Source organism: Mustela nigripes, chromosome 3 (assembly GCF_022355385.1).
Source record: "Mustela nigripes isolate SB6536 chromosome 3, MUSNIG.SB6536, whole genome shotgun sequence".
NCBI lineage: Eukaryota > Metazoa > Chordata > Mammalia > Carnivora > Mustelidae > Mustela > Mustela nigripes.
Genome location: NC_081559.1, coordinates 20,180,616 through 20,208,260, shown reverse-complemented (window position 1 = coordinate 20,208,260; position 27,645 = coordinate 20,180,616). Strand labels below are relative to the sequence as shown.

At 36.7% G+C, this 27,645-nt stretch overlaps 1 protein-coding gene across 27 annotated transcripts in view; it reads right to left on the bottom strand.

The window, feature by feature from the left end:
* Window positions 1-27,645, bottom strand: part of MAP2 (microtubule associated protein 2) — a 291,575-nt gene that overhangs the window by 14,663 nt on the left and 249,267 nt on the right. For 8 of the 27 annotated variants that reach the window (XM_059393356.1, XM_059393353.1, XM_059393358.1 and 5 more), the window contains 7 exons: window positions 22,694-26,431; window positions 22,281-22,487; window positions 21,975-22,109; window positions 19,042-19,103; window positions 14,472-14,642; window positions 13,356-13,503; window positions 8,396-8,736 (listed from right to left, as the gene is read on the bottom strand). In XM_059393356.1, the coding sequence (XP_059249339.1) occupies window positions 8,396-8,736; window positions 13,356-13,503; window positions 14,472-14,642; window positions 19,042-19,103; window positions 21,975-22,109; window positions 22,281-22,487; window positions 22,694-26,431 (4,802 nt within the window). The remainder of the gene's footprint in view (window positions 1-8,395; window positions 8,737-13,355; window positions 13,504-14,471; window positions 14,643-19,041; window positions 19,104-21,974; window positions 22,110-22,280; window positions 22,488-22,693; window positions 26,432-27,645) is intronic. The other 19 variants (XM_059393362.1, XM_059393366.1, XM_059393369.1 and 16 more) reach the window with 12 other exon arrangements.

Genomic DNA, 27,645 nt, shown 5'->3' with positions numbered 1-27,645 from the left:
GGATAAATTGGAGGACCCATTAAGGGGTCAGAAAAATTTTTCTATGCAGGCTGTGCCACACAGCACAGAAAAGGGAACCACATTAAAAACCTTGAGGTGAATAAATCATGCTGAAAAGTTTGAAAAGAATTGTTTGGTAGAACAGACATTGAGTTTAGGGATTGGCCTCATTGTTAAACATTGACATTTTTTTCTTCAGTTTAAATTTTTAAAAAAAATTTTAAGGAATAGAGGACCAAGCATAAAGGCAAAGACTTTTAAAGAGTTTGTTCAGTTGTATGAAAACAATGTGAGATTCAAGGTTGTTCCCAAGTTTTTGCTTGGCTTGTAAATGAACAGCAAACAAAAAAAGGTCTCTAGGAGTGCCTGGGTGGCTCAATCATTAAGCGTCGCATCTGCCTTCAGCTCAGGTTGAGGGATCGAGCCCCGCATCAGTCTCCCTGCTCAATGGGAAGCCTGTTCTCCCTCTCCCACTCTCACTGTTTATGTTCACTCTCTTGGTCTCTCTCTCTCTCTCTGTCAAATAAATAAATAAATAATAAATAAAATCTTTAAAAAAAAGAGGACTCTATGGGTCTTAGCTTTGTAAACCTAAAATAGTAATTATTTTTCATAGTTTTTAAAAAATAATTAATGTTTATAAAGCTTACTCCAAAACTTTTCATTACCTTACAAATGATACTTGAATTATAGTTTGACAGGCTATGTCTTTATGTCTTGCATAAAGACAGGGCCCACGATATCAAGGAGCTTTACTTTTGAGACAATATTGACTTTTTTTTTCTCTCTCTCTCTTACACACACACGCACACACACACACACACACATACAACCTTGTCAATTCAATATAATGCATTTCAGTGAACAGCTTTCCTTCATGCTGGGTTGACAGTATTTTAAAGTTCATGGGATATTTTATTACTTTTCTTATTTAGCACTTATTTTGGCCCAATGAGATGGAAAGAAATGGCTTGAAAAGAACTTAAAAATTACACAAGGGCAAGGCACTAGGGGAAGATGAAAAATGAGAAAAAAAAAGTCATTTCTTTCCTGCATAGATGGTAGAGACCATGTCTTATTGTCTTGTTCCCCTTTTGTCACATAGGACACAACAGGAGCTTAGTAAATATTTGACAAAATGATATCCACATAAATGAGAAATAAACTAAATATGTTTCAGTTCTCTTTTAGATTATAATTTTATAAATTTACTTCTATGTTACTAGCACTCAGTAGATCCTTCATTGTGGTGGCCATCATAATTTTATATAATGAGAAAAAAGTTTCAGTATAATTTATTACTTGCCTCCAGCATTAGCTCCAGTTTCTCCTTGAATATCTAACTCAAAGCAACTTATTCAAATTAGATGTGAAAGGCCTAAAAAAGTCTCAAGATAATGCCCAAAACTTTATAAGAAAATATAAAAAAATTCTCTACATTTCACTCATTTCATTCCCTCCTTCCTCTCTGAATGCTCCCTCTTTCCCAATTACATTCCTCTTACTTCAGAAGCACTGAGTTTTGACTCAAGTTCAGCTTGCCCTCTGTGGTACAAATAATTAAGGAATCTATCAGACTAACTAAATGAATATTTTCAATAAACTCTAATGTAAAAATACTATCATACTCTAAGTAGAACCATGAATTTGAGAGCTTAAAGTGACCTCATGGTTTGCTTAAATGAGACATTGCTACATTATGATGGTGCTAATACATTAAATGAAATGGTACTACAGAAGTGTATTTTGTTGTTCATATTCTTTTTTTTTTAAAGATATTATTTATTTATTTGACAGAGAGAGAGAGATCACAAGTAGACAGAGAGGCAAGCAGAGAGAAAGGGGAAAGCAAGCTCCCCACTGAGCAGAAAGCCTGATGTGGGACTCGATGCTAGGACCCTGAGATCATGACCTGAGCCGAAGGCAGACGCTTAACCCACTGAGCCACCCAGGTGTTCCTTGTTGTTCCTATTCTTATACAAGTATGAAAACTAAGGACCAGAGATGTCAGTATCTAAGGTCACATAATGAAAAACCTGGGCTTGGAACTCAGCCCTTATACCCTGGTCTAATACTCTTTTAGCCAAAATTCACTATAGTCCAAACATGGGAAGTTTCTTTGGGTCATAACTGTAATGGCACCAAGCATTCCCACTCATTAAGTCCATGCATATGGTGTTCCACCACATTCATTTAACTTTCAGTCAACAAATATTTATTGAGCACCTACTATGTATTGGACCCTGAGGACAGGATTGACCTCATCCTTAATTTCATGAAGTTTATAGTTTAGTAGGTGAGATAAGATAGACATTAAATAACCAATTATATAAAGGGATACTAAATTACAAGTGTGGTGAGAAGCATTGTCTACACCATGCAAAGTATTTCAGATTGAGAAAAGAACTGAGGCAGGGAGACCAGTTAAAAAACTTAACAGCTACTGCATGGACACAGACAAGAGAAAATGGATCCTGTGCTAGAGTGGTGCAGAGCAGACGAGGAGAAATGGGTGGATTTAAGATTTAAGATGAGGACAGAGACATGAAAAGATGACTCTTAGGTTTTTGACTTGGCAAAGTCCTATTATTTGAATAGGCATAAAGATATTTAAAAAGAATCATTTAACTTGAACTTTCCACTCTCAAATATCTACATGGCAGCAGCCACATTGATGCTTCTGGTGTTCCTAAAACACCTCAGTTATCTACGTGGTTCAGCAGTTCCTTAAAATACTCCAATTATCACCTTCTTGATACTTTTCTAGTCATTCTATCAAGACATGTCATCTCTTCTCCACATATTTTAAATCTCTTCCTTGATTTGTTGTTGCCTTTCTCACTTTGTGACATATTTTTTCCTACATAATATTTTATGACTTGTTTTTCTTCCTAGAATGTAAATTCTACAAAGGTAGGAATTTCAAAAATTTTTGTCTGTCTTGTTCGTTGTTATATTCTCAGTATCCAGAACACCTTATGGAACATAGTGGGTACTCAATAAATACCTGCTGAATAAATAATGAGTAAAATGAATGTACAACTTTGACTTTCTGGAATTATTGAGGAAATACAAGAAAACACCATTTATTTTAAAGATGCCAAGGTAGATTTTAAAATTAATATTTCATTGTATGTCCTTGATATTATCTACAGGAATTTGGAAGTTGGTGTCTATACTCTATTTAAAAGATTGATTTTTAGAATTATTTAAAAAAATAATCTGCCAGTTGTAGGAGAATAAACGATATGATAAGAATACAACAAAACTTTCCAAATTTAATAGTCTCTACTTTTCAGTAGGGTATTACTCAAACACATTATTTGCATTAAATTATTTCACATAATATTATAAAGGATCAAAACCCTTACATTTCAATCCTGATGTGATAAAACCTCAGTGTGGGAGGTGTGGGAGAAAGTATTAAATAAAGTGTTGCCATCCTCATGTTTTGCAACCAAAGTTAAAGCAAACAAACAATAACTAAGGTACATTAAATTGCATACTTTGTAGAAAAGTGACTACTCTTCATTAAATACAAAATTATAGAACTTGAATTTATAGCTCTGACATTAAAGGATGTTATTAGAAGCTATATATGCAAAATATGGGTACTATAAGGACTTCTGTTTCTTTGTGAAAATGTGAAATGTAGGCTATGAGAAGCTGAATATCTCTGATATCCAATGTTTCTTAGTTCAATGGATTGATATAGAAGTGAGGGATAGAAGATAGATTATTTTATTTCTAGAATGTGAGGATATACTTCAAAGGTCCTAGTCTAATGGATTTATCTAAATCAATTTTCTGCTAGGCAGAAAGATGCTATGGCAACACTAACTGGGAAGATAATAGACTGACAAATTCGGTAAGATTCTTTATATAAGAGAGAAGTACTGTTCTCTTCTTGAGCAGGAGTGACTTGCTTGAAGATGCCACCATCTTTTAGTTCACCTGCTCTAAAATGACTGACTGCTCCATGAATAAAGAAGTACTCACCAAAGAAGTATATAACTTAGAGGGCAAGCAATCAAATCCACAGGCACTGCCTTGCAGAGATCATGACCTATGTAATAACCATCCTATCCAACAACTATAAATGGAAACAGCCTTTGTGAAACCACCTCACCAGTAACTTTCAACTATGACAAGAGTACACAAAAATTGTGGTTTGTATACTGATCTTCATAAGGCTGATGGAGGGAAAAAAAAAAAGAAATTTATTAAAGCACATAACAGTAATCCACATAAATCAAAGCACCTATAAAAAAGCCCATGCATTGATAGAAAAGGTAAGAAGTATTATTCACTGAGTTCCTGCCTAATTTTTTTATGCCATGCATTTAGAGAAATTTTTTTTCTACTTTTGTTTATATCAATCAGGTGTGTTCTTAAAAAGCTAACACTACTTATTCTAAAATTTAGATTGAGATTTGATGTAGAATAGGGAGCTAACTATATTGAAATATTTTTAAATTAATACACTTACTAAGACAGCCTTACCCAAGCCTTGAGTTAAATTAACCAAGGTCACTATCTACAGTGAATCTAAGATTGCGTATGTTCTTTCCAGTAGAATGAATTCGTGCTTCAGCAGAAAAGATTAACTTTATTGCTTTCTGTAAAGCTCCTCATGTTGTCATCTCTTTTCTCTCTTCCATTAGGCCTTGATTTGCCTCACTGAACTGAGCCACAAAGTTAAGTCTCTCTTCTAACACAAAATCAGGCCTTTAAGAGAAGTGATGATCGCTGTGAGCATACAACCTACACAGATGGAAGAGCAGGAAATGCCCAAATTGAAGCAAATAATAAGGCTTCCCAACTTGGAAAGCTGTTGAACTTCCAAGACATATATAGTTTTTATTATCTGTTTCCCCTCCCAATTCTTAGTGATTGCACAAACAGCAGTAATATAGCTTTTAAAATTAAATTATTCACACACAATCTAACACTCTGGATTTTGTAACAACAGAGCCCTTGTAGAAGAATTAAGGTTACAACTATAAATTTGCTCCCTTACGTATCAATAAGAATTGTGTGACTACTTTTCTCAATATCTGCTTATCTCTATTACACAACTTGCCTCCAACAATAAGTACTGCTATTGTCCTGTCCTTGTCATGGATTCTGAGTTGACTACTGTCATTCCAACATCCTAGGTTTATCCAGTTTATAGTTGGGAACGACGGGCCAGTAGCTTCAATTTCCCCAACAGACTGTGGTTATGCATCCTTAATCAGAGAACAAGGGTCTTGAGTATATCATCTTGACAATTTCTAAGAAGCTTTAACATAAAAATTTTTCCTAGTCATTCTTTGAAGTGGAAACTAACAATCCAGTCCAAGCCTGCAGTTTAATATGTACAGAAAAAGAATCTTGCCTCACTTCTTGTGTTTGAGGCTTTTAACGTTAAAGCGGTAAGTGATATATTTTTCCTACAAAGACAGTTCAACTGCGGTTACACCTCAATCTCCCAGTTCATTTCCCCCTCTAATTTAAACATATTATCCCATCTATCACAAAATAGAGGCAAATATCTTCCTTCCTTCTGTTTCTTATCTTAGTGTGGAAATACCTCCTGGTTTTCCAACAAAAGTCACTTCATAACTCCTCTGTTGTGGATTTTTTTCCCAAGTCATCTGCGGTTGAGATAGGATAATTTTTCAGCAGGTTTAATACTCGCCTTATGAAAGAAGAGATGTTCTTCAAATGACACTGTGAGTTAAGGCTGTTTCTGTTCTGCAATTTTTGTGTCATTTGTCTTTATTAGTCCTTAATTACCACAATCTTTAAGGCAGTTTTAGTCGAGTTCAAAAGAATAAGGCATCTTTAGGTCAGTTTTATGAATTACTGAGTATAGCAGAAGTCAAGTGAAATTAGACATAAAAATATCCATAGGTATGGTAAAGAACCGGAAAGAAAAAGAAGTATTCCCATTTTTTTGGATTGGTTTAACCTTAGTGATTCTGGCAAAGCTCATGCTAAAACCATTCTTCATGCCTCTCTACGTTGAGGAGTCATTTGAGTAGGACCAAATAGTATAGAATTTTCACGTCAAATTATATCAATAACTATTCCGTTTTAGTTGAATTTTCTTTTTGGTTTCAAGAAATTGTCTGAGATAAATTATGTTCCTTTGTGATTCTATGAAGAAACATATTATTTTCAGTATCAGTATTTTCTGGACTATAAGCCAGTAAACCCCACATTTAAATAAGGAAAATACTACATACAAGGACATTTATAGAAAGAGAATGGATTTTAAATGTAAATAATAGTCACAACCTTTTAAGAGGTATCTCATCAGAAATTAAAATGATAAAATTTTAAGTTGGCACTAAATTGATTTTATTCAACTTAGTCTGTCATTTTTATATAAATAAAACAATGTTTTATTTATATAAAAATGCTTTATATTTGGATATTTCCAAAAGGCCACCAATATTTCATTCTCTTGGATGTGCAAAACTCTGAGGAATGCAACAGCAATATGAGATTTATGAAATCACAGGATCAAATTTGGCAGAATTAGTTTTTTGTTTTGTTTTGTTTAAAAAGATTTCTTGTAGGGGTGCCTGGGTGGCTCAGTGGGTTAAGCCTCTGCCTTCGGCTCAGGTCATGATCTCAGGGTCCTGGGATTGAGCCCCACATCGGGCTCTCTGCTCAGCAGGGAGCCTGCTTCCTCCTCTCTCTCTGCCTGCCTCTCTATCTACTTGTGATCTCTCTATATATATCAAATAAAATCTTGAAAAAAAAAAGATTTCTTGTAGCTCATATTTTAATAACATCTTTTTATGAAAAAGCATTTGTCTATGACTTTATTATTACAGAATGTTAGTCATTCCACAAAGGGCATATGGACCACCACCACCACCCTCGGCTTCCCCCATATCCTTTGGTGAGTTTTTCATAACTCCTTGGGCTTCCTTGAACAGAATCACAGAGAGACAACAAAGAAGTTTGTTGCTAAAGGAAGAAGCAATGCTGAATTTTTGTTTCAGCAGTGAGTAGGAGTCTTTGATAATTTCACATTTTGGCAAGATCTTTCTTCTAAACCTTCCTGAAAATACATTTTCTTTGGCATGAAAGAGGGACACCAAAAATCAGTGACAGAAAATATAAGATAGACAAGAAAGAATGGCAGAAAAGAACACTGTACTTAAAGGAAAGTCTTTCGGGAATGTTGAGAGGGCATCGCAAGTTTGTTGATGTACAAAGGAAATTATTACTTTCTTTCTTCTTTCTCTCAAGATGAGTGTTTTATCACTTTAGTGATAAGGCAAATGATCCCAAAGGCAGATCAATATCACAAAGGAAATACAAAATGATATTTGTATTATCTCCTTCCAGGCTAGTTGCTTCATCTAAACACACAGTGTAGAAACAAGGTTGAGGTCAAGGCAAAATTCAAAGGCTCCTGGTTGGCAAAAAAAATGTGAATGTTTGTACTGGAGCTGAAGTTAAGAATTAATAGGTAGAGCTTTACCAATAACCCTCTTCAATACAATTAATCTTAAGGAGAAGTTCTAATCCTATAATTTCATTCATCAGAACTACTCAGAACTATCTATTATCAACATGAATGTCCACCTTTACAATTTTTTAAACATACGTTGCCAGAGAAGAAATCTGGTGAACGATGTTGATCTGGGAGTGAACGTGGGGAAATGGTAGAAGATATCATAGGAAATCAAAGAAGAAAGGAAGGAGATAAAAGCAAAATCACTAAAAGATCATCAAATGAGGTCACAGTCAGGATCTAAACTACAACACTCTAATTTGTATTAGAAATGTAAGAAGTGGTGATGCAACATGGGGGCTTAAGTCGGTACGAGAAGAATAAATGAAAGAAGATGGGATTGGGAGGGAGACAAACCATAAGTGACTCTTAATCTCACAAAACAAACTGAGGGTTGCTGGGGGGAGGGGGGTTGGGAGAAGGGGGTGGGATTATGGACATTGGGGAGGGTATGTGCTTTGGTGAGTGCTGTGATGTGTGTAAACCTGGTGATTCACAGACCTGTACCCCTGGGGATAAAAATATATGTTTATTAAAAAAAAAAAAAGAAATGTAAGTTTAATCTCTTATGCTCAAAGGGCAACAGACACATTCAGAAAAGATCAGCTAGGCAATCAATGGAAAGATTCTCCTGTATGGGGAAATCAAATTTACCTGATAACCAGAAGGAATGGATATGCCATGTGATTTTCATGATATTTTATAAGCCAGCTTTCTCAGACGAGATTCAATTTCTTGGCAATAAATCATAACCAGTAACATTTTAACACCTCCAACCCCCTTTCATGGTAAGAACTGTTCATTTATAATGTGAGGAAGGGGATTTTAGTGGGATTTTACTTCTGACAGCAAGTATGTTGTTCATGTGATTCTTACCTGCCCCCCTTTAGGCTGGTATTTGATGTTGTCTGTCGATCCAATTTTGGATTTGACATTCTTCAGGTCTGGCAGTGGTTGGTTAATAAGCCGAAGCTGCTTCGGAGTAGCGGGGGATTTTGGAGGAGTACGTATGATGGCAACTTTCTTCTCACTGGGCACCAAGATGGCAGATTTGGGGGTTCCTGGTGTGTGAGGGGTCCTGGGGTAGCTCGGGGTTCCAGGAGTGCCTGGCGTGCGTGAAGAATAGCTTGGTGGGGTGCCAGGAGTGATGGCAGTTGATCCAGGGGTAGTGGGTGTGGAAGTTCCACTCTTTCCTGCTCTGCGAATCGGCTCTGACCCTATATAAACGAACAAAACCAAACCAAACTAACGCCACAGCATCAGAAAATTCTTGAGACATCCTCTTCCCTCAGGCTGTTAGAACTCACAATACATGAACTTTTTAAAGAGTTTAGAAGATTTGCGGATTACAACAATGCCCCAAAAGGTGAAACTTCCTTTTTTTAGGCTTATAACCTGGTGACATTTTTGAACATGCATTGCTATCAGAGCAAAGAAAGAACTTGGGTTTTCTTGATTTATTCTTCTTACTTCTCATTATGAAGGCATCAGAATTTTTTATCCTTGTGGGATCATTAAGGCATGTGGATCTGCTGTAAGTTAGCAGAAGAGTCTGCCCTTCACGTTCCTTGTGGGTTAGTATTTACTAAAGATTTCTTGAATGATGTGTGGATCACTTGCTCTTTTGTGCAATAAGTTCATTCCAAGATTCAGGTAGGCATACAACTGTGTACTGCTAGCAATAATTTTGACCCGTGTACAAAGTCATTTATTAAATTGAATTTCAATGTCACTCTTTCAGCTTATATTGAGGAATGCTGTGAGTTACAAATGTGTTTACTAAAATCTATGCAATTACATCAGACATTGTTCTACAGTATCATGTATTTCCTTTTTATGGAAGTTTGGCTCAGCTCTTAATACCAAAAAATATCTATTTCTCTTCTTAGAAAAATGGGACTTTTTAAAAAAGGTTTTATTTATTTATTTGACAGAGAGAGATCACAAGTAGGCAGAGAGGCAGGCAGAGAGAGGGGGAAGCAGGCTCCCCACCAAGCAAAGAGCCCGATGTGGGGCTTGATCCCAGGACCCTGAGATCATGACCCAAGCTGATGGCAGAGGCTTAACCCACTGAGCCACCCGGGTGCCCCCAGAAAAATAGGATATTTTAATAACATTATCACAGTGAATCTTGTGCCCGATTGTTTTCTCTTATATTTTTGTTACTAGTTTGCAGTTTGGAGTCAAATTAGTAACCCCCACCCCGCCGGCCACTGTCAATTATATAGGCTATTGTGAGATGCATTTTTTTGCCTCAACCTGACTTTAGGGTCATTTTATTATTTAACTTCTTCCTCCTATTTTCCTATATTATATTTCTTTCATATTAACTTTGTAACTGTGTGTTTTAATGCCATTTCCAATACTTTTTTGAAAGCGTAACACTATAGATGAGACTACACCACCTTACAGATTTCAAAGCCCTTTTGTGAATTCCAAACATTTGATGATCAACAAACACAGTAGTTAGAGACAGCTTTTATTGTTCCTAATCTAAGAATGAGGACATTGAGTCTCATTTATCCAGATGATACTAAATTCTAAGCCACATACGATATTTAGTTTCTTAGCCTTAAAAATCTTTTGCTTAAAATAACACATGGATTTTAATAATAGGGCACTTATTTACATTGTTTACATTTATTATTCAAATTCCTTCACTTTTTTGGGTATTTTACAGGAAGGGCATAAATTTTATTTTTTATTACTAAGTATGTATACTTTGTAGGATCAATAAATCTTCTAGAAATTTTGTAGAGGATAAAGGTATAACTCATTAACTTTTAAATCAATGAAGTAGAAGGGATCTTTGAGTTATTGGTGTGGGAAGTTCTTCCTGAGAAAGGGGATAATTAATCTTTGCTGAAATAATTACAAAGAGTGAGCTCAAGAGAGCTTCATAGATAATTATAATCTACAGGCAATATTTATTTACCCATTGTTCTGGGTTTGGTCTCCTGAAGAAAAAGAATTATTTCACTTCTTTCAGTGAACAGTTTTTATGTATGAAGTGAAAGTTGCCCTGTGTCCTTTGTTTTTTTTTTAACATAAGGGCAAACGATAGGTAGACTCCTCAACCAACAATATGAAATTGGATATAAGAAGACTATGCAATAAATTAGTGTGTATTCTATGACTTTTATCACTTTCCACAAAAAGGACATTTCAAAACCAGGATGATACAGACACATCCAACTTCCTTTGTACATAGTTTTGTTTTTGGACTGAGTTTTCGATGTTTGAGTCAATCACTGTGTCCTTCAGAAAAATCTCTTCAGGGGCTCCTGGGTGGCTCAGTGGGTTAGGACCTCTGCCTTCGGCTCTGGTCATGATCCCAGGGTCCTGGGATCGAGCCCCGCATTGGGCTCTCTGCTCAGCGGGGAGCCTGCTTTCCCCTCTCTCTCTGCCTGCCTCTCTGCCTACTTGTGATCTCTCTCTGTCAAATAAAGAAATAACATCATTAAAAAAAAAAAAAAAAGAAAAATCTCTTCAGAAACCTCATTTCTTCCTTAAATGTTTTCATCATGACATTGGTGTCATGATGATGAAGGTGATGAAGTCATATTAATATTAATAATAATATTAATATTCTTATTAATATTATAAGCTCAGGTCTTTTCGGGAACAGGATATTCTCTCTTATTTGTCACTGTACCTAACACTGATGCCTTTCATGGGACCTGAACACAGTAGAAGTTCAACATATTTCCTTTTTTAATAGTACAAATTGGATTCAGAATTTATCAGTGTGTTGAGGTTACTTCATGGAGACTAAGCTGAAGCAATATTCTGCATGTGCAGAACAAGTTTCCTTAAAAGAAATAAAATTTTTTAAAGTAAGGGTCATTTCTATACTCATAGAAAATGGTGTTAAACTTCAGAAAACTAAGGAATGAAGGTTTTGTGTTACATCTGAAGAATGAAGAAAAACCAAAAGCATTAAGCCCTAACACCACTGTTCAACAGATACAATCAATTTGTAGTGTAATAAATTATATTCTTGTCTTCAAAATGACAAAGTTGAGCATTTCCTATTTGTTCTGAAACCAAGTTAAATCTGAATTAATAAAGCAATTTAAAAAATATTTATGAAAAATATATATTCACGAATTACTTTGTTCAGCTTATTAATCTTGGTTCTTACTAATCTTGTCAACTCCTCAATGACAATGCCTTTCTCTCCACTTGGGCTAACTGCCTAGCTTTGTTTCTCTCAGCTCTTTTCAATAGCTGTACAAAATGCCACGACATGTCTATGCGCAGTTATAGAGATGGCGGGCAAACAGGAGGAGGTATATTGCTTGCTCTTCTAGTTGTCTTTATGCTTTTTAGTTATTGCTAGATAGAGAGAAAATAAACCCTATGCCCTGAGATTATCAGAGTATGAATTATGTTAATTACCGCCTAATAAAATACATTATACTTATGAACATGAGTTAGAAAGTCAAAATAGAATTGGTTCAAAAATAAAAACAATTTGTATGCAGATGCACTTTAAAAGGCAGAGCACAGTGGTTTGAAGATGTGGATTTATGGATAAAATGCCATTTTGCTTCCATAACCACAAATAGAAGCATAATTCGAAGTTGGTTATCTGAACAGCATCTATATTACTGATGCCCAATTCCAACTCCATATATTTGGAGTTAAGGTCTTTTCTCAAGAGATTACTCTCTTAATTGCCTTCTTTGCTAGTTCATTTGAATATTTTCGTTACGAAAGAGTTCAGTGATTTTAAAGTATTTCTGGCATGTATTTCAAAGAGTGTTAATTTTTCATGAAACTAAGTGGTGTGTAGGTCACAACTGCTTGAAATACAATAAACACTTTCACTTTAGGCAAAAAACATGCTTTAAGTGCCATACAAAATAGTCACATTTGAAGCGGGCCAACTATTATTAAATATTTTAGGAATTAAGTGGTAAAATCAACTAAAATAAGATAGTAGTTGCAATTTCTACCATTTTGAATGGATTTTAAATGACAGAGATTATATTCTCCAAGCGATTCTACATAGCAGTTTTCTAGTACTATTTCTTCCAAATAAATATAAAGAAGATATTAAGGTTGTGAAGTTATCAGTGAGCTGTAAACCAAATTCAACCACTTTCTATCTTAGTAGCATTGGACAAGTTACTCTATTTTTTCTTATCAGTAGATTTAATGAGGTTATTAATACCTAACCATCAGCACTGTTATTTAAATTGAATGAAAAATGTGTCTTCAGGTTTTAGCATCTATATGTGCTCAATAAATGGTAACTATTCTTGTTGTAATAGAAACATGTTTATGAAAATAATTTGAATCCATGCCTTAACTAGATAATCTTGGTAGTAACACAACTCCTGAGTGCGTAATGATTGGAACATTTTTGTATTTTTTATTAAAACTGTGATAACTGCCAACCAGTTCATTACGGGCCATCAATCAAAAGAAACTAAAACTATTGCTCTGAACATGTGATGTTTAAACCCTCTTTGGAATGCAAATTCTTAACAAATTGAGCAGAATCTGATGTTTTGATTATTGGGTCTCCAGTAAGATTTTAGGACTTGGATTCCTAAGAGGTTAAGCTTAAATAGATATATATTTTTTAAAAATTCCTGACTATTGGTTTTCTCTATTAATTACTTCTTAGTAGGTCTCATTTTCCACAACAATCATTTTAACTCACACAGGTGTTTTGGATCCATCAATAGTTTGATTTTCTGATTCCTGGAGGAAATATAATCTGTTCTCAGTGTGTGTTTTCCTTGGAAGATGTAAAATATAAACACATAATAAGCTCTATGCCACTTAAAGGATTAAAAAGGAAGCCAAATGAAAATAAACCTACTGGTAGTCCGCCGGGCTGAAGAGGAGATGGAACTGTTGAGAGAGAATGAATTCTCATCTCTGTCTCCTGACACACCGCGACGAGGAGGGAGAATGGAGGAGGGTCTGGGCAGAGAAGAGCGCTTTTCTGGGCTCTTGGTTACTCCATCCTGATTGGGGGAAAAACAAATTGGATTCTTGTCAATCTTCAATTACACAAAGTGATTACATTGCTCTATTTTTCCTCTCATGCTGATAAATTTCTTTTAATATATACTACTGAATTTCATATATTTATAAGCATTTCTACTTTGAAACTTAGAAAGAGTTTATATTTGCCTAGAAGTTTTATAAAATATATTATTTTGGAGTTAGTTCTAATAATTGATCATGAAATTCAAATTCTAAATAATAAATGGGTAAAATGAATTTACTCAAGTAATCTCCAGTGAATTAATAATTTTACTAAAAAAATCTTCATCAGCATAATAACTTATTAATCAGAAAGGGCTGCAAGGGACATTGCATGCATACCAATTAACAATGACCACTTATGTCCATTATGTGATTGGAATTCTAAGTACTTTTCATCCATTTATGATTTAATTCTTGCCACAAAATACTATGTGCATTTTATAGCCAAGGAAACAGGCTGAATTAGTTTATGTAATTTTTCCAAGATCACCAAGTTGATAAGTAGTAGTAGGGGGAGTATTAAATCCTGATGTGTCTGATTGAGTTCAAATGGTATATTATATTAAATAGAATTTGCCATTATTAGATGATACAATATTATATATTATACACTATGAATAATATATATTTATTACATATAGTATGTGTAGTATTATGTAGAATACATTTTATTTTATTGGTTTGTGTTTGAAATTCTACAAAACACCAAATAAATAAATATACAAATAAATAATAATGAACAGTCTACCTAGAAAGAGACTTTTTTTTAACTGATTGATTATTAATAACTATTGAGGCTTTCATTTGTGTTTAAGAGGCTTTATGGTTTATATGTCAAATATTTTAAAGTTTAGTCTTTGTTTTTTATATATTTACTGAATTGTGTCTTATAACCTCCAAAATTATTTTCTTTTCTGAACCTTCAGTTGACCTGCTGCCTTACCTTGTTCCCTGATTCTGAGTATGGCAAACGGTCTGTGGAGCCTGCTGAGGTGGACTGTATTGAAAAACTGTCAGAAAATGAAGCCCTTTGAGACGTACTAAGGCATGCGGAACTGGATCTTGGGGACTTTGAGCTACCCTGTAAGGCAGGAATCTTTGACAAGGTAGAATTCTAGCCATGAAAGAAAACAAACAAAATCACAAAATAAACCAAACTATGAAATAAAAGGAAAATAAAAAAATGTATAAACATATAAGAAATTAAATGCCAACTTTTAATAAGACCACATGATAAATGATTATAATCAATGCTAGGAATATATATTTATGTTAGAACAAGAGATTTTCATTGAGTAACTCATTTTTAACTGGAACTAACTTAAGAATATTCACATATGAGAATATAGACCAAAATATTCTTCATGAATTCTACATATAAGTTCTGGTTAATCCATAAGTCTCCCATGATACTCTATTTGGAAAGCATCTTGAGAGTTGGTTGGAATTGTTCCCTTAATAAATATAACCTTGGAGGTATATTTATAATCAATGTCTTGATCACATTTCAAGAACTTTAGAACAAGGTGTATTTAAGACTTCATAATAGAAAATACTTTCTTAAAGTTGAGAAAATATATTTTTACATATCTACATTGACTTCATCAGAAAATCACAGATTTTATATAAAATTAGCTTATTTTATGAGTAAAATGCCTACTGGGGGCCAAGTTATCCTATAGAATTAGTAACATTTTTATGCATAGACCACAGTTTGTATAATGTGTTAGAAATTCCAGGCATCAATAGTCCCCTGAGAGATAGTCAGCAAGTGAAAATCAGTGGGTTGGATGAACAGCTTTGGAAGGACACTAATGTTCACATGCTATATACATGTCTCATGGGGGGACTTTGTTAAAAATACAGAAAGGTATGATGAACCCAAGAATATCTTGTCTTCAATAATTAATATGATATAGCTGTTACAAAAACAGCAGTTAAGATTGACGGCTTTATCTCAAGTTTTAAGTTCCACAGGCACTTTAATGGGGGCAGACCCATTAACAGACTGCACGCATCACTTCTTATTTTATAGACCCAGTGTCCTGTGTGGCTGGTGGGCCTGGGTTGACCCAGGTATTTCTTCTCTAATTAAGGCTAGCTACAGAACAGCAAATTTCAAAAGTGATACGGGAAAGAAAAAAAATGGAATAACTGCATTAACTCAAATTAAGAGACAACTTGCTCAGAACAAAGACAAAACACAACAAATACACCACAAATGAAATGAAGAATTATAGGTCAGGTTCACAATAAAGATCAATTGAAAAATCACAAAGAATTGTTCTGATGGATGTACTGAAATCACAGATAAATAAGAGTTGGTCTTGGGGTTTTAGGAAATTTTTAAGAAGAGGATGAAGTTATGAGGAAAGAAAAAAAATGTTAAACGAGAAAAAGAAAGAATCGTGGCCTAATCTCTCTTCTTCAGAAAGGTGAGATGGTATTTCTAAGGATTAGCTTTGTGTCAGAAGATGTACATGGTGTTTTTCCTAAGTGTAAGCATCAACCACAAATTCTCATTAGGTTATTTGATGACAAAGGTACTTGAAAATTTCCTAAATATTTTTCAAACAAACAAAATAAATGAGCAAAAGAGGCACAAAGAGAGAGAGAGAGAGAGACAAAGAAACTGACTCTTAATTATAGAGAACAAACTGATAGGTTTCCAGAGGGGAGGTGGGTGGGGGAATGGTGCCCTTGTTGTGTGTGATGAGCACCAGGTGGTGGATTGAAGTGTTGGGTCACTATATTGTACAGCCAAACCTAAGATTACACCATATGTTAACTAACTGGAATTAAAAGTCAAAAAATAATTAAAAGTTCAAAAAAAAGGTTTTATGAACAATGTCCAATTAAAAATGTTTTTTTAATGGGGGGAAACCTGACTTACTTTCTATATCCGCTCCTAAAGACTTCGACCCTTCAAATAATAGCAACAACAATGACTATCACTGTTTATTGAATAAATATTATGCTCTAGGCACTATACAGTATACTGTTTTATAATTAACAATATTTAATTTTCATAACTAACTTAGGATACGGGAATTTTTATTCCTCCTTTTATTTTTGGAAAATTAAGACATATGGAGAAAACGATCATATAGCTAATAAATGTTCAAGACCTGGACCTGACCTGCTTCATAACTCTGCTCTCAACCAACACAACTCACTCGTTCCCCACCAGAAACAAGAGGTAAAGAGAAAGAAATCTTGAAGTTACAGTATTCTCAAGCCCAATATTTACCAAAGCAATATATGGATTCTATTGCTTGCTGTATGTTCAGGAATATGTCTGAAAACATTATATAAAAATCAATTTTTTAAATTAACATAAAGTCCCTTAGGTTCAAAATGATATAAAAAGTTTGGCTGTCATTGGAAAGGAATTTCTATTTTTCACAGTAAAAAAAATGGAAATCTAAAATCTTACCAGTTTTTAATTTATTTTTCTTAACCCTTTTATTTTTATTTTTTAAATTTAAATTCAATTAACATATAGTGTATTATTAGTTTCAGAGGTGGAGTTCAATAATTCAGTCTTATATAAGACACAGTGCTCATTGTATCACTCGTCCTCCTTAATGTTAATCATCCAGTTACCCCACCCACTACCCTTTCCCCTCCAGCCATGATTAAGAGGAATGGTCTTATCGTTTGTCTCCCCTTCTAATTTCGTCTTGCTTTATTTTTCCCTCCCTTCCCCTATACTCTTCTTTTTTGTTTTTCTACATATGAGTGAAATAATATAAATGATTTTCTCTGATTCACTTACTTCACTTAGTGTAATACCCTCTAGTTCCATCCATGTTGTTGCAAATAGCAAGATTTCACTTTTTTTTGATGGCTGAGTAATATTCCATTGTATATACATAACATCTTCTTTATGCATTCATCTGTCGATGGACATCTGGGCTCTTTCCATAGCTTGGCTATTGTAGACACTGTTGCTATAAACTTTGGGATGCAGGTGCCCCTTCGGATCACTACATTTGTATCTTTGGGGTAGATACGCAGTAGTGCAATTGTTGAGTTGTAGGGTAGCTCTATTTTTGACTTTTTGAGGAAACTCTACAATGTTTCCCAGAGTGGCTGTACTGCTTGCATCAAAATCTTACCAGTTGTTAGAATGCTAAACAAAGACTCGTGATTTATGTATTGTATGATGTCTAAACTCCAGAACATTGTGATGCACTACTAGTTAACATTGTTCAAACCATTTGTTGTAATTTTAGGAATTCTTTAGTAGTGTTTTTTTTTTTAAAGATTTTATTTTGAAGTAATCTCTATTTCCAATGTGGGGCTTGAACTCATGACCCCAAGATCACAAATTGATCCACCAACTGAGCCAGCCAGGTGCCCCTCTTAGTAGTCTTTTAATTTTTTTTTTTTTTCCCTTCAGTCAGAAAAGAGTAAAATACTTCATGTTGGCTTTGGTCTTTTGGAAATTTAAAAAATAATGGTCAATCAAATAAAAAATAAAATAAAATAAAACCAAATACGAAAGATTATAAACATGAAGAAGTTAAGTATCATCAATGCAACCTAATTAAAACGTTTTAGCTCCATAACTTGACAAATATAGAAAAAGCATAGGAATATCTAGTAATAATAATGAACGTGGGCACTCTCATATACAGTTAGAGGACATATAAGTCATTAGAACCTTTCTGGAGGACAACTTGACAATGTGTAGTGAAACTTTAAATGTAGACTTTCTTCTTAAAACAGTTAATTTCACTACTAGGAAATTATCCTAAGGAAAAGCATATGGATGCAACCACAGATTAAGCAAAAAGATTTCTTCAATATATTGTTAAAATGGTAATAAAAATAGTTTAAAAGTCAAACAATAAGGAATTGAACAAGTGTATCACTATAAATAAATAAAACACAATACAATGTAGTCATTAAAGTGATGTACGAGAACGTTTAATGACAGGGAAATCTGTTTATTGTTTAGTTAAAAAACTGATGCAGTGTTCCCATTTATGTTAATATACCTAAAAATGAGTAGAGAAAAATAAAGATTTTACATCAAAATGGTTACTGTAGTTTTCTTTAGGTAAAAGGATTATGATACATTTTTACTTATAGTTGCTCAACCATGTTGTTTAATTTTCTCATGTTCTTATTTTGTGGTAACAATAATGAAAATGTACATCAAATACACTTTAGTGTTGATCATAATGATTTATCTCAATTCTGTGAAAAGTAAATAAATTGAGTTTCCTTATTTTTGCCAGATTATCATTTGTTTCCGTTTTACTAAAAAAGAGGCAGCCTACATCCCAGCTCTGCCCTCACCAACTGCTATCACATGTCATTCCGGAAGACATTGAGACATGCCCCAATATCACCAAGAATCATTGTGGGTGAATGAATGATTTAAAATTATATTTAAGAGTAAACAGCTGAAGTCTACTGTATATCTAAAGTTATTGAGATGTTGCCACCGATACCAAAGGGAACTTCAAGCAGAAAGCAAGAAAAAAAAATATTTTACTCACAGAGACTTTATCCTTTGCCTGTTTAAACACACTGGAAGCCTGAGTTGATTCACCACCTGTTGCTGTCAAAAAAAAAAAAGAAGATAAAAACAACCCCAAACTTAGTGGCTTAACAACCACACAAATGAATTTTTCAGTATCTTTTGGATACTCAATTGTGTCAACAGAATAATGCAAAGCAAAATTTTGCTTATTTTGAGATTTGAATTGAGAAACTGAAGAAACCTGAATAAGAACATTCTAGCATGTGGCTCCCGCTATAGTGTGTGCTAATTAATATAACCCAGGTGTACCAAGGCACAGGTAAGCACACCAAATAATTTCCTATTGGTTACCATGGTACCTCTAAATACTGTTACTACACAAGCATAGATCCTTTAGAATGAAAGTCACAGAACAACAATCCAATGCTGTAGAATTTAATAAAAGGGGGAGTGATTGGTTTCTAGGGTTGGCACGATATTAAAGAGTGTTCATGGAGATTCCCAAGCCCTCTTTTTGTAGCCAATGGCATACCCACAGATATTCCTACATTTCTTATTCCAAACTCAGCCAACCCTTTTCCCTCTGTACTACTTCATTTCACAATATAAATGACACACTTGTTTGATGTGAAATGTACCACATGAGAAGAAAAATAGCTTGTCAAGGAAAGAAAACACGAGAGGAATTTTAAGTTCAGTAATACAGAACATGTTCTATACATGCACTTCCTGTATGAAATTATTACCACATCTGTTACTGTTGTTTCTCTTGGTGCTGTTTTATACCTCTGGTTTCAGTTTTAAACTCCACTATCTCCAGCAGTGAGAGTTGGTGACTTACCTGACTTGACTCGAATATTTTCTCATGATTGAAAACAATCCTTTGAGTTTTGGAAAGACTATCCCTATTTAAAAATTGTTCTTAGAGAACGTAAGGCACAAGCTTGTATAGTTACCTCTTCCTATTTTCTTTCAGAAAGGAGAAAATCCCAGGGGGGGAAAGCTTATGCTTATAAGCACTCCAAATGAATTTCAGAAAGAATTCTTACATCACGTGCAACTCTAACACCAATATAACTGTCTACAAGATGTTATATGCTATTTAGGGCTAGCTAGTAAGATTATTCACAGACTCTGGAATGATTTTTTTTTTCTAAGAAGTAGTGCAAATAATGTTTTACTAATAGTTCTGTAATATTTCTTAAATTTCTGTGACATACAGTTTGCTTCAAGCCAATAACATCTGTGTTCGGTATATGTTATCTGCTCGAGTATTTTAATATTTGAACAGACTAAGGGAAGATCCTAATTAGTCCAAAGATCTTAAATTTCCTTTAATGAATGAGTTAAAAAGGCAATTCATTCTCAGTGTGGTAAATCGAATACCAATAACCTGTCAAACACTTCACCAAAACATTTGATGTTTCCTCCAAAACTCCATAATGCTGATATATTCTTTCATCCTCTTATACATGATATAGGATTTTTATGCCCAACCAAGAGAGCCTGCCTGTTCAAGCATTTGTCTAATTAGAAGTAAAATTCCAAATGAAAAGCAAGTGAATTAGAATAGAAGAGTTGGAGGTATCATAGCAATTTCTGAGAAACACTTTTCATCCTGAACTTTTATCACATCAAGGTTTCTGTATAATTTATGAGCCATCCACTTTCAAATATTGCCTTAAAGATTAGTACTTGGAGGAAAGCTCATGAGATGATTCCCATATGAATAACACAGAATACTTGAAATTTTATTGACTAACATAAAACCATAGATTACCTTGATTTTCTTTTTCTTACAAAGGTTAATGCTTCTCTTAATCATTAAAGCCATCAGAAAGTTTATATAAAGGCACTCTTTTTTTTTTACCCTTATATAAAGGCACTTCTAATATACAATGTAAAGGTAAATATTCCTTTCTGATTTAGCAATTTGACATCTAATTTTGTAGCTTGCAATTGTGCTACTTAATAAATGTTACAATAAAATGCATTGCAAATTAAGATTATCCTGGGATAATTATACATTAAAATGAATACTTTGCACTGAAATTTAGGAATAGAGTTTGCATTATAGATATCTGTATGAGCTTTTATTGTGATTTGTAATAAGTTTCGCTCCTCATTTCACCCCTTTTTAAGAAATTAAAAACACGTATATTTGAAGAAGACAGAAAAAATAAGAAGATGGCAACATAGAAATACACCTAAGTTCTAAGAAATTCTGGGGGAAGGAGATTTATGTGGGAATTCTGAATACTCAATTATATAGAAAAATGAGCAGTTTGAATCCAACACTTTAAGAAAATCCCAATGACAAATTGTCAGTGAGGAGACGTAGTACAGTGACTTGAAAGCCTTGCTAATTTTGGATACGAGGGATAAAATCTAATGGGATGAGGAGGCAATTTCATCTTTTTTTTTTCCCCTTTCATCTGAAGCAAAGTAATTTTGCAATCACAATTTTACCCCAGATTTGCTTCTCTTTCAATCTTGAAATCACTACTCATTCTTGGCAAATTCATCAACATCAGTAACAGATTTGGCAGTAACCATGTAGAAAAAAGGACAAATCTAGTATGGGTTTAAGCATGAGAGAGATAAATAAGCAAAATAATGAGAATGCATACCACGGTTATATTCATCGTCATCGTCTAACCAAACACACAGAATGAAAAGAGGAATCCCCAGAACGTGACACTAGAGCACAATGCCAAGATAAAATCACTGCTAAGTCTGAGCATGACAAAGAAACAGATGGTCATGACCTCTTCTGCAGGGAGGGGGAAAAAAAAAAAGAATAATGATACAAGACATTTAATAGCAAAATTGTTCATGACTGCTAAGATTCTTGGAAGAAAAACAAAATGAAGAAGCTGCTACAGGAATGAGATAAAAAAAAAATACATGTCTATGTTTGCCAGCCACATTGCAGAACTGAAGAGTCACCTGTGGTTTTCCGCTTAACACAGGAGAGATGAGTTGGTCTAGTATATTTGATAGCAGGTTTTAAAATGAATTTCCTGGAGGGAGAGTGGGCCTGAACTTCTGTTTTTTTAGCAAGTTCAGCCTTCTTATAAACTGCTACGAATAAAGAAAACACAAGAAAGCATACCATCAGGAGAAAATAAACACTTGGAGCCAAACCGAACGGAATTTCATAAATAATTAGTTACCACTGTTAGGAAGTTTCTTCTACAAAAGAGTCATAATGAATTCAAAAACATTTTTTAAAGAAGTTATGGTGAAATGAACCTTTTTTCCTTCTCACTTCATCTCTGGAGACTGTGCTAGGTTCCTTTTTAGCTATTTTTCTTTCAGGAGTGGAAATTCTGCCTCTCCCGGTTTTAAAAGGCTTTTCTTTTCTATGTTTCTCAAGAGATGGTCTCCGAGCTTCCTTTTCAGCTTTGTCCTCTTTAGGAATAGTTTCTAACTGTTCTGTCATGATGCTCCTATCATCATCTGCGGATCAAAGCAAACCATGACAACAACAACAACAGTGACAACAACAGCGAGAACATTAGTGACAAATGTACCAAATCCTTCATATATTTAACAAAATGCAAAATAGAGATAAAAGAGACATTTTAATATGTTTAAAGCAAGAAAGAAATCCATTAGGTCATTGGATTTTATTTGGAAGTAGAAAATTTGAAAAAAATGCACACCTTGCGTGTCCACCCAGAGGCTGTCAGCATCCATGATGGAGTCGTCGATGGTGGTCTCGTCTCTGTAATCGTCATAGGTTTCCGTCTTGTACTCCGAGAGGGCAACCTCTTCTCTCTCAGGGGAAGCTGGAGCCTCCGGGGAGCCCTCCTTGGGTTCCGCCTGGGCTTCGGCGGCCTCTTCTGCTTCGAGCTCTTCTCCGGCACGGGGAGAGGGTCTCCTCTCCACCTCGGGCTGCTCCAGGGCTGCAAAACGCACGCTGTGCGAACCCGACTCCCCTTCCTCCGTCGTGGTCTGCACCACAGTGATGAAGTCATCCTCGATGGTCACAACGGACTCAATCACGCCTTTGTGCTCCCCGGGACAGGTCTCCACGAATTCCTCCCTGACACCTGGGACGCCCAGGTCGGTAATCTGAAGGGTGTCTGAGCGGAAGAGCAGTTTATCGTATTCTCCCCGGGCTTCTATCTCTTCTTCCTCGCTCTGAGCCTCTGCAGGTGCAGCCCCGGTGGCTTCCAGTAAGGGCTCTGCGACGCCGGAGGGTGTGACCGAGGTCTCCGGGGTCTCTTTGCTTTCTTCTTTCGGCTGCTGAATGAATTCCATTTGGACGTCAGCTCTCTCATCTGGGACCAAATCAGCCTCCGAAGCAGCGCGAGCGCAGGGTATCTCTACCAACAATTTGATGGCAATCTCATCTTGAATGAGAGAGGACTCTGGGGAGATTTCCTTTTTGCCCTCATCGGCTTTCAAGGACTCCATGGTGAGGCTCTCATGCTCACCGCTGGACTCGTAGGACTCTTCCTTGTCTACTGCCTCCTGGTGCACCAGGTCAGGCTTGGCCACCTTCTCCTTGATTTCCGTCTCACTGACCTTAAGGCCTTCTTTTATGTGGCCAGACTCAACACTCATAAATGCATCTGCCTCCTGAGGTGCTGGAGATAAGGGGATGAGACCGTGTGCAGCCTCGAGGTTAAGCTCTGTTGCCTTTCCGGCATCGACAGTCAGCCCTGCGGCCATCTGTCCAAAGTCACTGATTTTCACATCTAACGGAGCCTGCTCAGCTTTCTTTGCAACGAAATCCAGTTCTGCTTCAGCTTTTTTGGACGGTTCAACCTCAGCTACTTCTGGCACCGAACTAAGACCTTTCTCGGCTTTCTCGGCCGCGGGAGGGGTCGCGTCTTTTGATACGGTCGGCTCTTTGGTCGAAGCGGGCTCGTAGGTCACCCCTAATCCAAATGTTTCAGCTTGGTCACTGGCCTCTTCTGTCGCCTTGGCGTGTTCTTTCGCATCAGCATGTTCTTTGCTCTTTTCGAATACAGTATCCAGCTTATCATTAGCTTTCCTCTCTTGATCGAACTCCCTACTCAGTCCCGATTTGTCACCAGAGGTACGCGGGGACACTTCTTTCTCAGCACCGAACTCATCTTTGACTCTTCCGGCAGCTGCCAGTTTTACCTCAATCAAGGAAAGGTCTGTGGCTAGATCTCTTCGCATTTTATCATCAGTGCCTTCATAAAAGGAGCCACTCTCCCCTGACAAAGTCTCACTGTCTTGAACGGGTGAGGGGAGTGGCACTGTGTATTTATTGAACACACAGTAACCCAGGTCTTCGAGCTGACTCTCTGTTTTTACGATGACATGGTTTTCATCGGTGACAGGGGGCAAGCCGGTAACACTCTCCTCAACCACAGTCTCCGACGGGACTGACTTCCTCCTGGCCACCTCAGCATCTGCGCTCACGGAAGCTAATCTTGACCTTGTGCCTGCCAGATCTAGCATTTCAGGCAGGTCAGGCGCCATGACAGTACCATTTTTGTAATAATCTTTGGCTAAGAAAGGTGACTCACAGGAGGTCTCGACTTGAGTAGTTGGCGGGCCCGCAGCTTTCCCCCCCTCTGACTGTTCTTCCTCTTTGCTTTCCACGGGGAAAGAGGGGGCTTTCTCCACCGCAGGTGTTGTGGCTGGGAGGTAATCATCCCCTTCGTCCATGCTTCCACTGGTGTTGGTTAGAATATCCGAAGCCAGAGGAGAGAGATCATGTCCCCGACCAAAGTTAAATCCGAGGGCTATGGAATCCAGGCAAGACATGGGCAAATTGATGGACATGCTCCGTTGTTCTATCGCAGACCTCCCTCCGAGTCCTAAACTCCTGCTCAGCGTCAGGTCATCCTTGTTCTTACTGTGGAGGTCCCGCTTCTCCCCATACACTTTTGGATCGATAGTAAACATTCTTTCTTGAGGAGAACTGGGTTCTTCAGGCAAATCAGACGGATAGCTCTGTGCAAGAGTGCTGTACCCGGTCTCTTGTGCGGGAGGACTGGGCTGGGGCTCTTTACCCGCCGCAAGTCCCTTGTCTCCGTTTTTACACACGGGAGATACGGTCTCGAAAGACCCTTGGACGCTTTCTCTGGTGTCACTTAGTTCATAGTAATCACTGCCTGGCTGGATGCTTTTTGTCACTTCATCTTTTAAGGCAGATGTTTCAAAATACTTGGACATTCCCGACTTATCTTCATAAAACGACATGTCCAGCTCGGCTGTGGCTGCAGCCCCCACCCCTTCCAGCTTAACATCTTTGCCTGCAACTTTTTCTTCAAAAAGGTCCTGGGCCGCACTCTTGTCACGTACTGCAGCCGGTGCGGTCGTGACTTTCTCCGGCGTCTCAGAGGTCACAGCCGAGTCTGTCGCTGCTTGCTCCAAACTGGCAGGGAATGAGTCCTGTTTTAATGGCTCTGTGGTAGGCTCGTGGCCTTTCTGTTCTTCTTTTGAGAGGGTGTGTTCCATGCAGGGCTGAATAATGCCCGTTTCTCCATCTGTCGGTTTCGGGGGCTCACTCTCCTTCGGCATGGCTTCTTTGTCAGAAACGGTTATTTTTTCTTCAAGCTTCAGCAGAGATTCCTTTTCAGGGAGCACCACATCCTGCTCTTTTATCTGTGCACTCTCGAGCTTCATCGCCCCTTTCTCCTCGCCTAAAACTGTCCCTGGGACACATTCTTCCATGGTTGGAATGTGGGCGTCTTTGGGTAAGGTGATTGCCTCTGGGGCTGGTGCTTCTGCCATTTTGTCCGGTTTGTCCTTGTGGGGCTCTTGAGCTTTAGAACTGTCTTTGGCAGTTGCTGGGCCACTGGTTTCTTCCAGAGATTTTTTGTCCTCGGGTTGTAACAGGGCAGGGGCAAAGGGCGATGCTTCTGCAACGGTTTCATTCTTCATGACATCTAAAGGAAGAGTGAAGCTGCCGGCCTGGAAGGGACTGGGCATGGGAGAATCAAACTGTTTCCCTTCCCACCTGGGGATATCCTCGAGGACATCTTTTCCCTTCATGGGGGTGAGGGGGCCAGGCGAGATGGGAGCAGCTAAACCCCACTCGTCCTTTTTGGCTTCCATTGGCATTTCGATGAACCAGTCCTTTTGCTCTTTTGGAACTGGGGGCTCTGCAGAGAGGCCAATTCCAGGCACCACGAGGCTTGGTTCTGTCTTCTGTTTCGTGTCTTCGAGCCCGGCACCAAAAGTATGCCCAAATAGAGTGAGAGGTGCTTTTTCTTCTTCTGGGCCTTGCATGTCCTTTTTGTCAGGAAAAATTTTAGTTGTCTCAGGCTGAGAAACTAAGGCAGCATGTTTAAGGTCTTCACCAGGCTTACTTTGTTTCTCTGACTCCTTGTCCTTCTTGTCTAATGGCTCAGCTGGAGAGGGAGTCAACTCCTGTTGATCATGGAACTCCATCTTCGAGGCTGGAAGTAAACCTGAAGTAATTGGGTTGATTTTTAAACAAATAATAGGCAAGTGCTTTCAGGCAGTAAGCTTCAAATTATATTTTGAAATGACAAATGAATGGGAGGGTAAGAAAACAAAACAAAACTATGGAACATGCAAGCATGCTACCCATTTAAAAATCAATATGGAAATGTCAGGACTGAGATGTGTTTGTCCTACTGCTGAAATGGACTCCTGTTGCAAATTAATGCATACAGGAATTGCATATTTTGAATACTTTTTTCTCCTTTGTTTGGGCTCTCCTAAATACTATGTACTGTGTATTGCAGTAGCAAAAAAATTTCATGTGCTTCCTGCAGACAAAAATGATAAATTAAAGAATACTGAATAAGTCAGTAATATTAGGTACAAAAATACATTAAGGACTAAATATGAAAAATGGATGAATGTTTACTGAACTTTTTTATTTGTGTTCTTATTTAACTTAAAATGAACTGGGGGTGCCTGGGCGCTTGGGTGGCTCAGCGGGTTAAAGCCTCTGCCTCTGCCTTCGGCTCAGGTCAGGATCTCAGGGTCCTGGAATCAAGCCCGGCATCGGGCTCTGTGCTCACCAGGGAGCCTGCTTCCCCCTCTCTCTCTGCCTGCCTCTCTGCCTACTTGTATAAATAAATAAAATCTTAAAAAAAAAAAAAAAAAAAAAAAGAACCAGCAGGCCATGGGCAGAAGGCCAATTCATTCCTAGTAAGTATTATGTTAAAATCAAGTTAATTGATTTACAAACGCCAGGACCAAGTTTTTGTAACTTTTGGAAAAGTTACTGACATAATTTTTTTAGGAGTCATCTGAGATTAAATTTCAGGAATATAAGTAAATATCTGCTATTAACTTTAAGTGATAGGACCTAAAAATTGACAAGGTGATTTCTACCACAAATTCAACATTTTTTTTTTTAATTCAACATTTTTAATTCCTAATCATTAGTTAACCTTACGACAGATATACGAAAATCTGAATTATATTGTTAATACTGGGTGTCAAATAAATAAACAAAAATCTTAAAAAGAATACTGGGATGTCATGTGAATAAAAGTTTTAAAAAGAGCCAATTATAATATCTTTCTCTCCCTGGTCATGACCTCATTCCCTGGGACATGACCGACAGTGAGGCATTAAGTAGTGGCTTTAAAGATGCTTCACAGAAATTAAAAGGCTCTTTATTTTCATTTGTTCATTAACCAGAAAT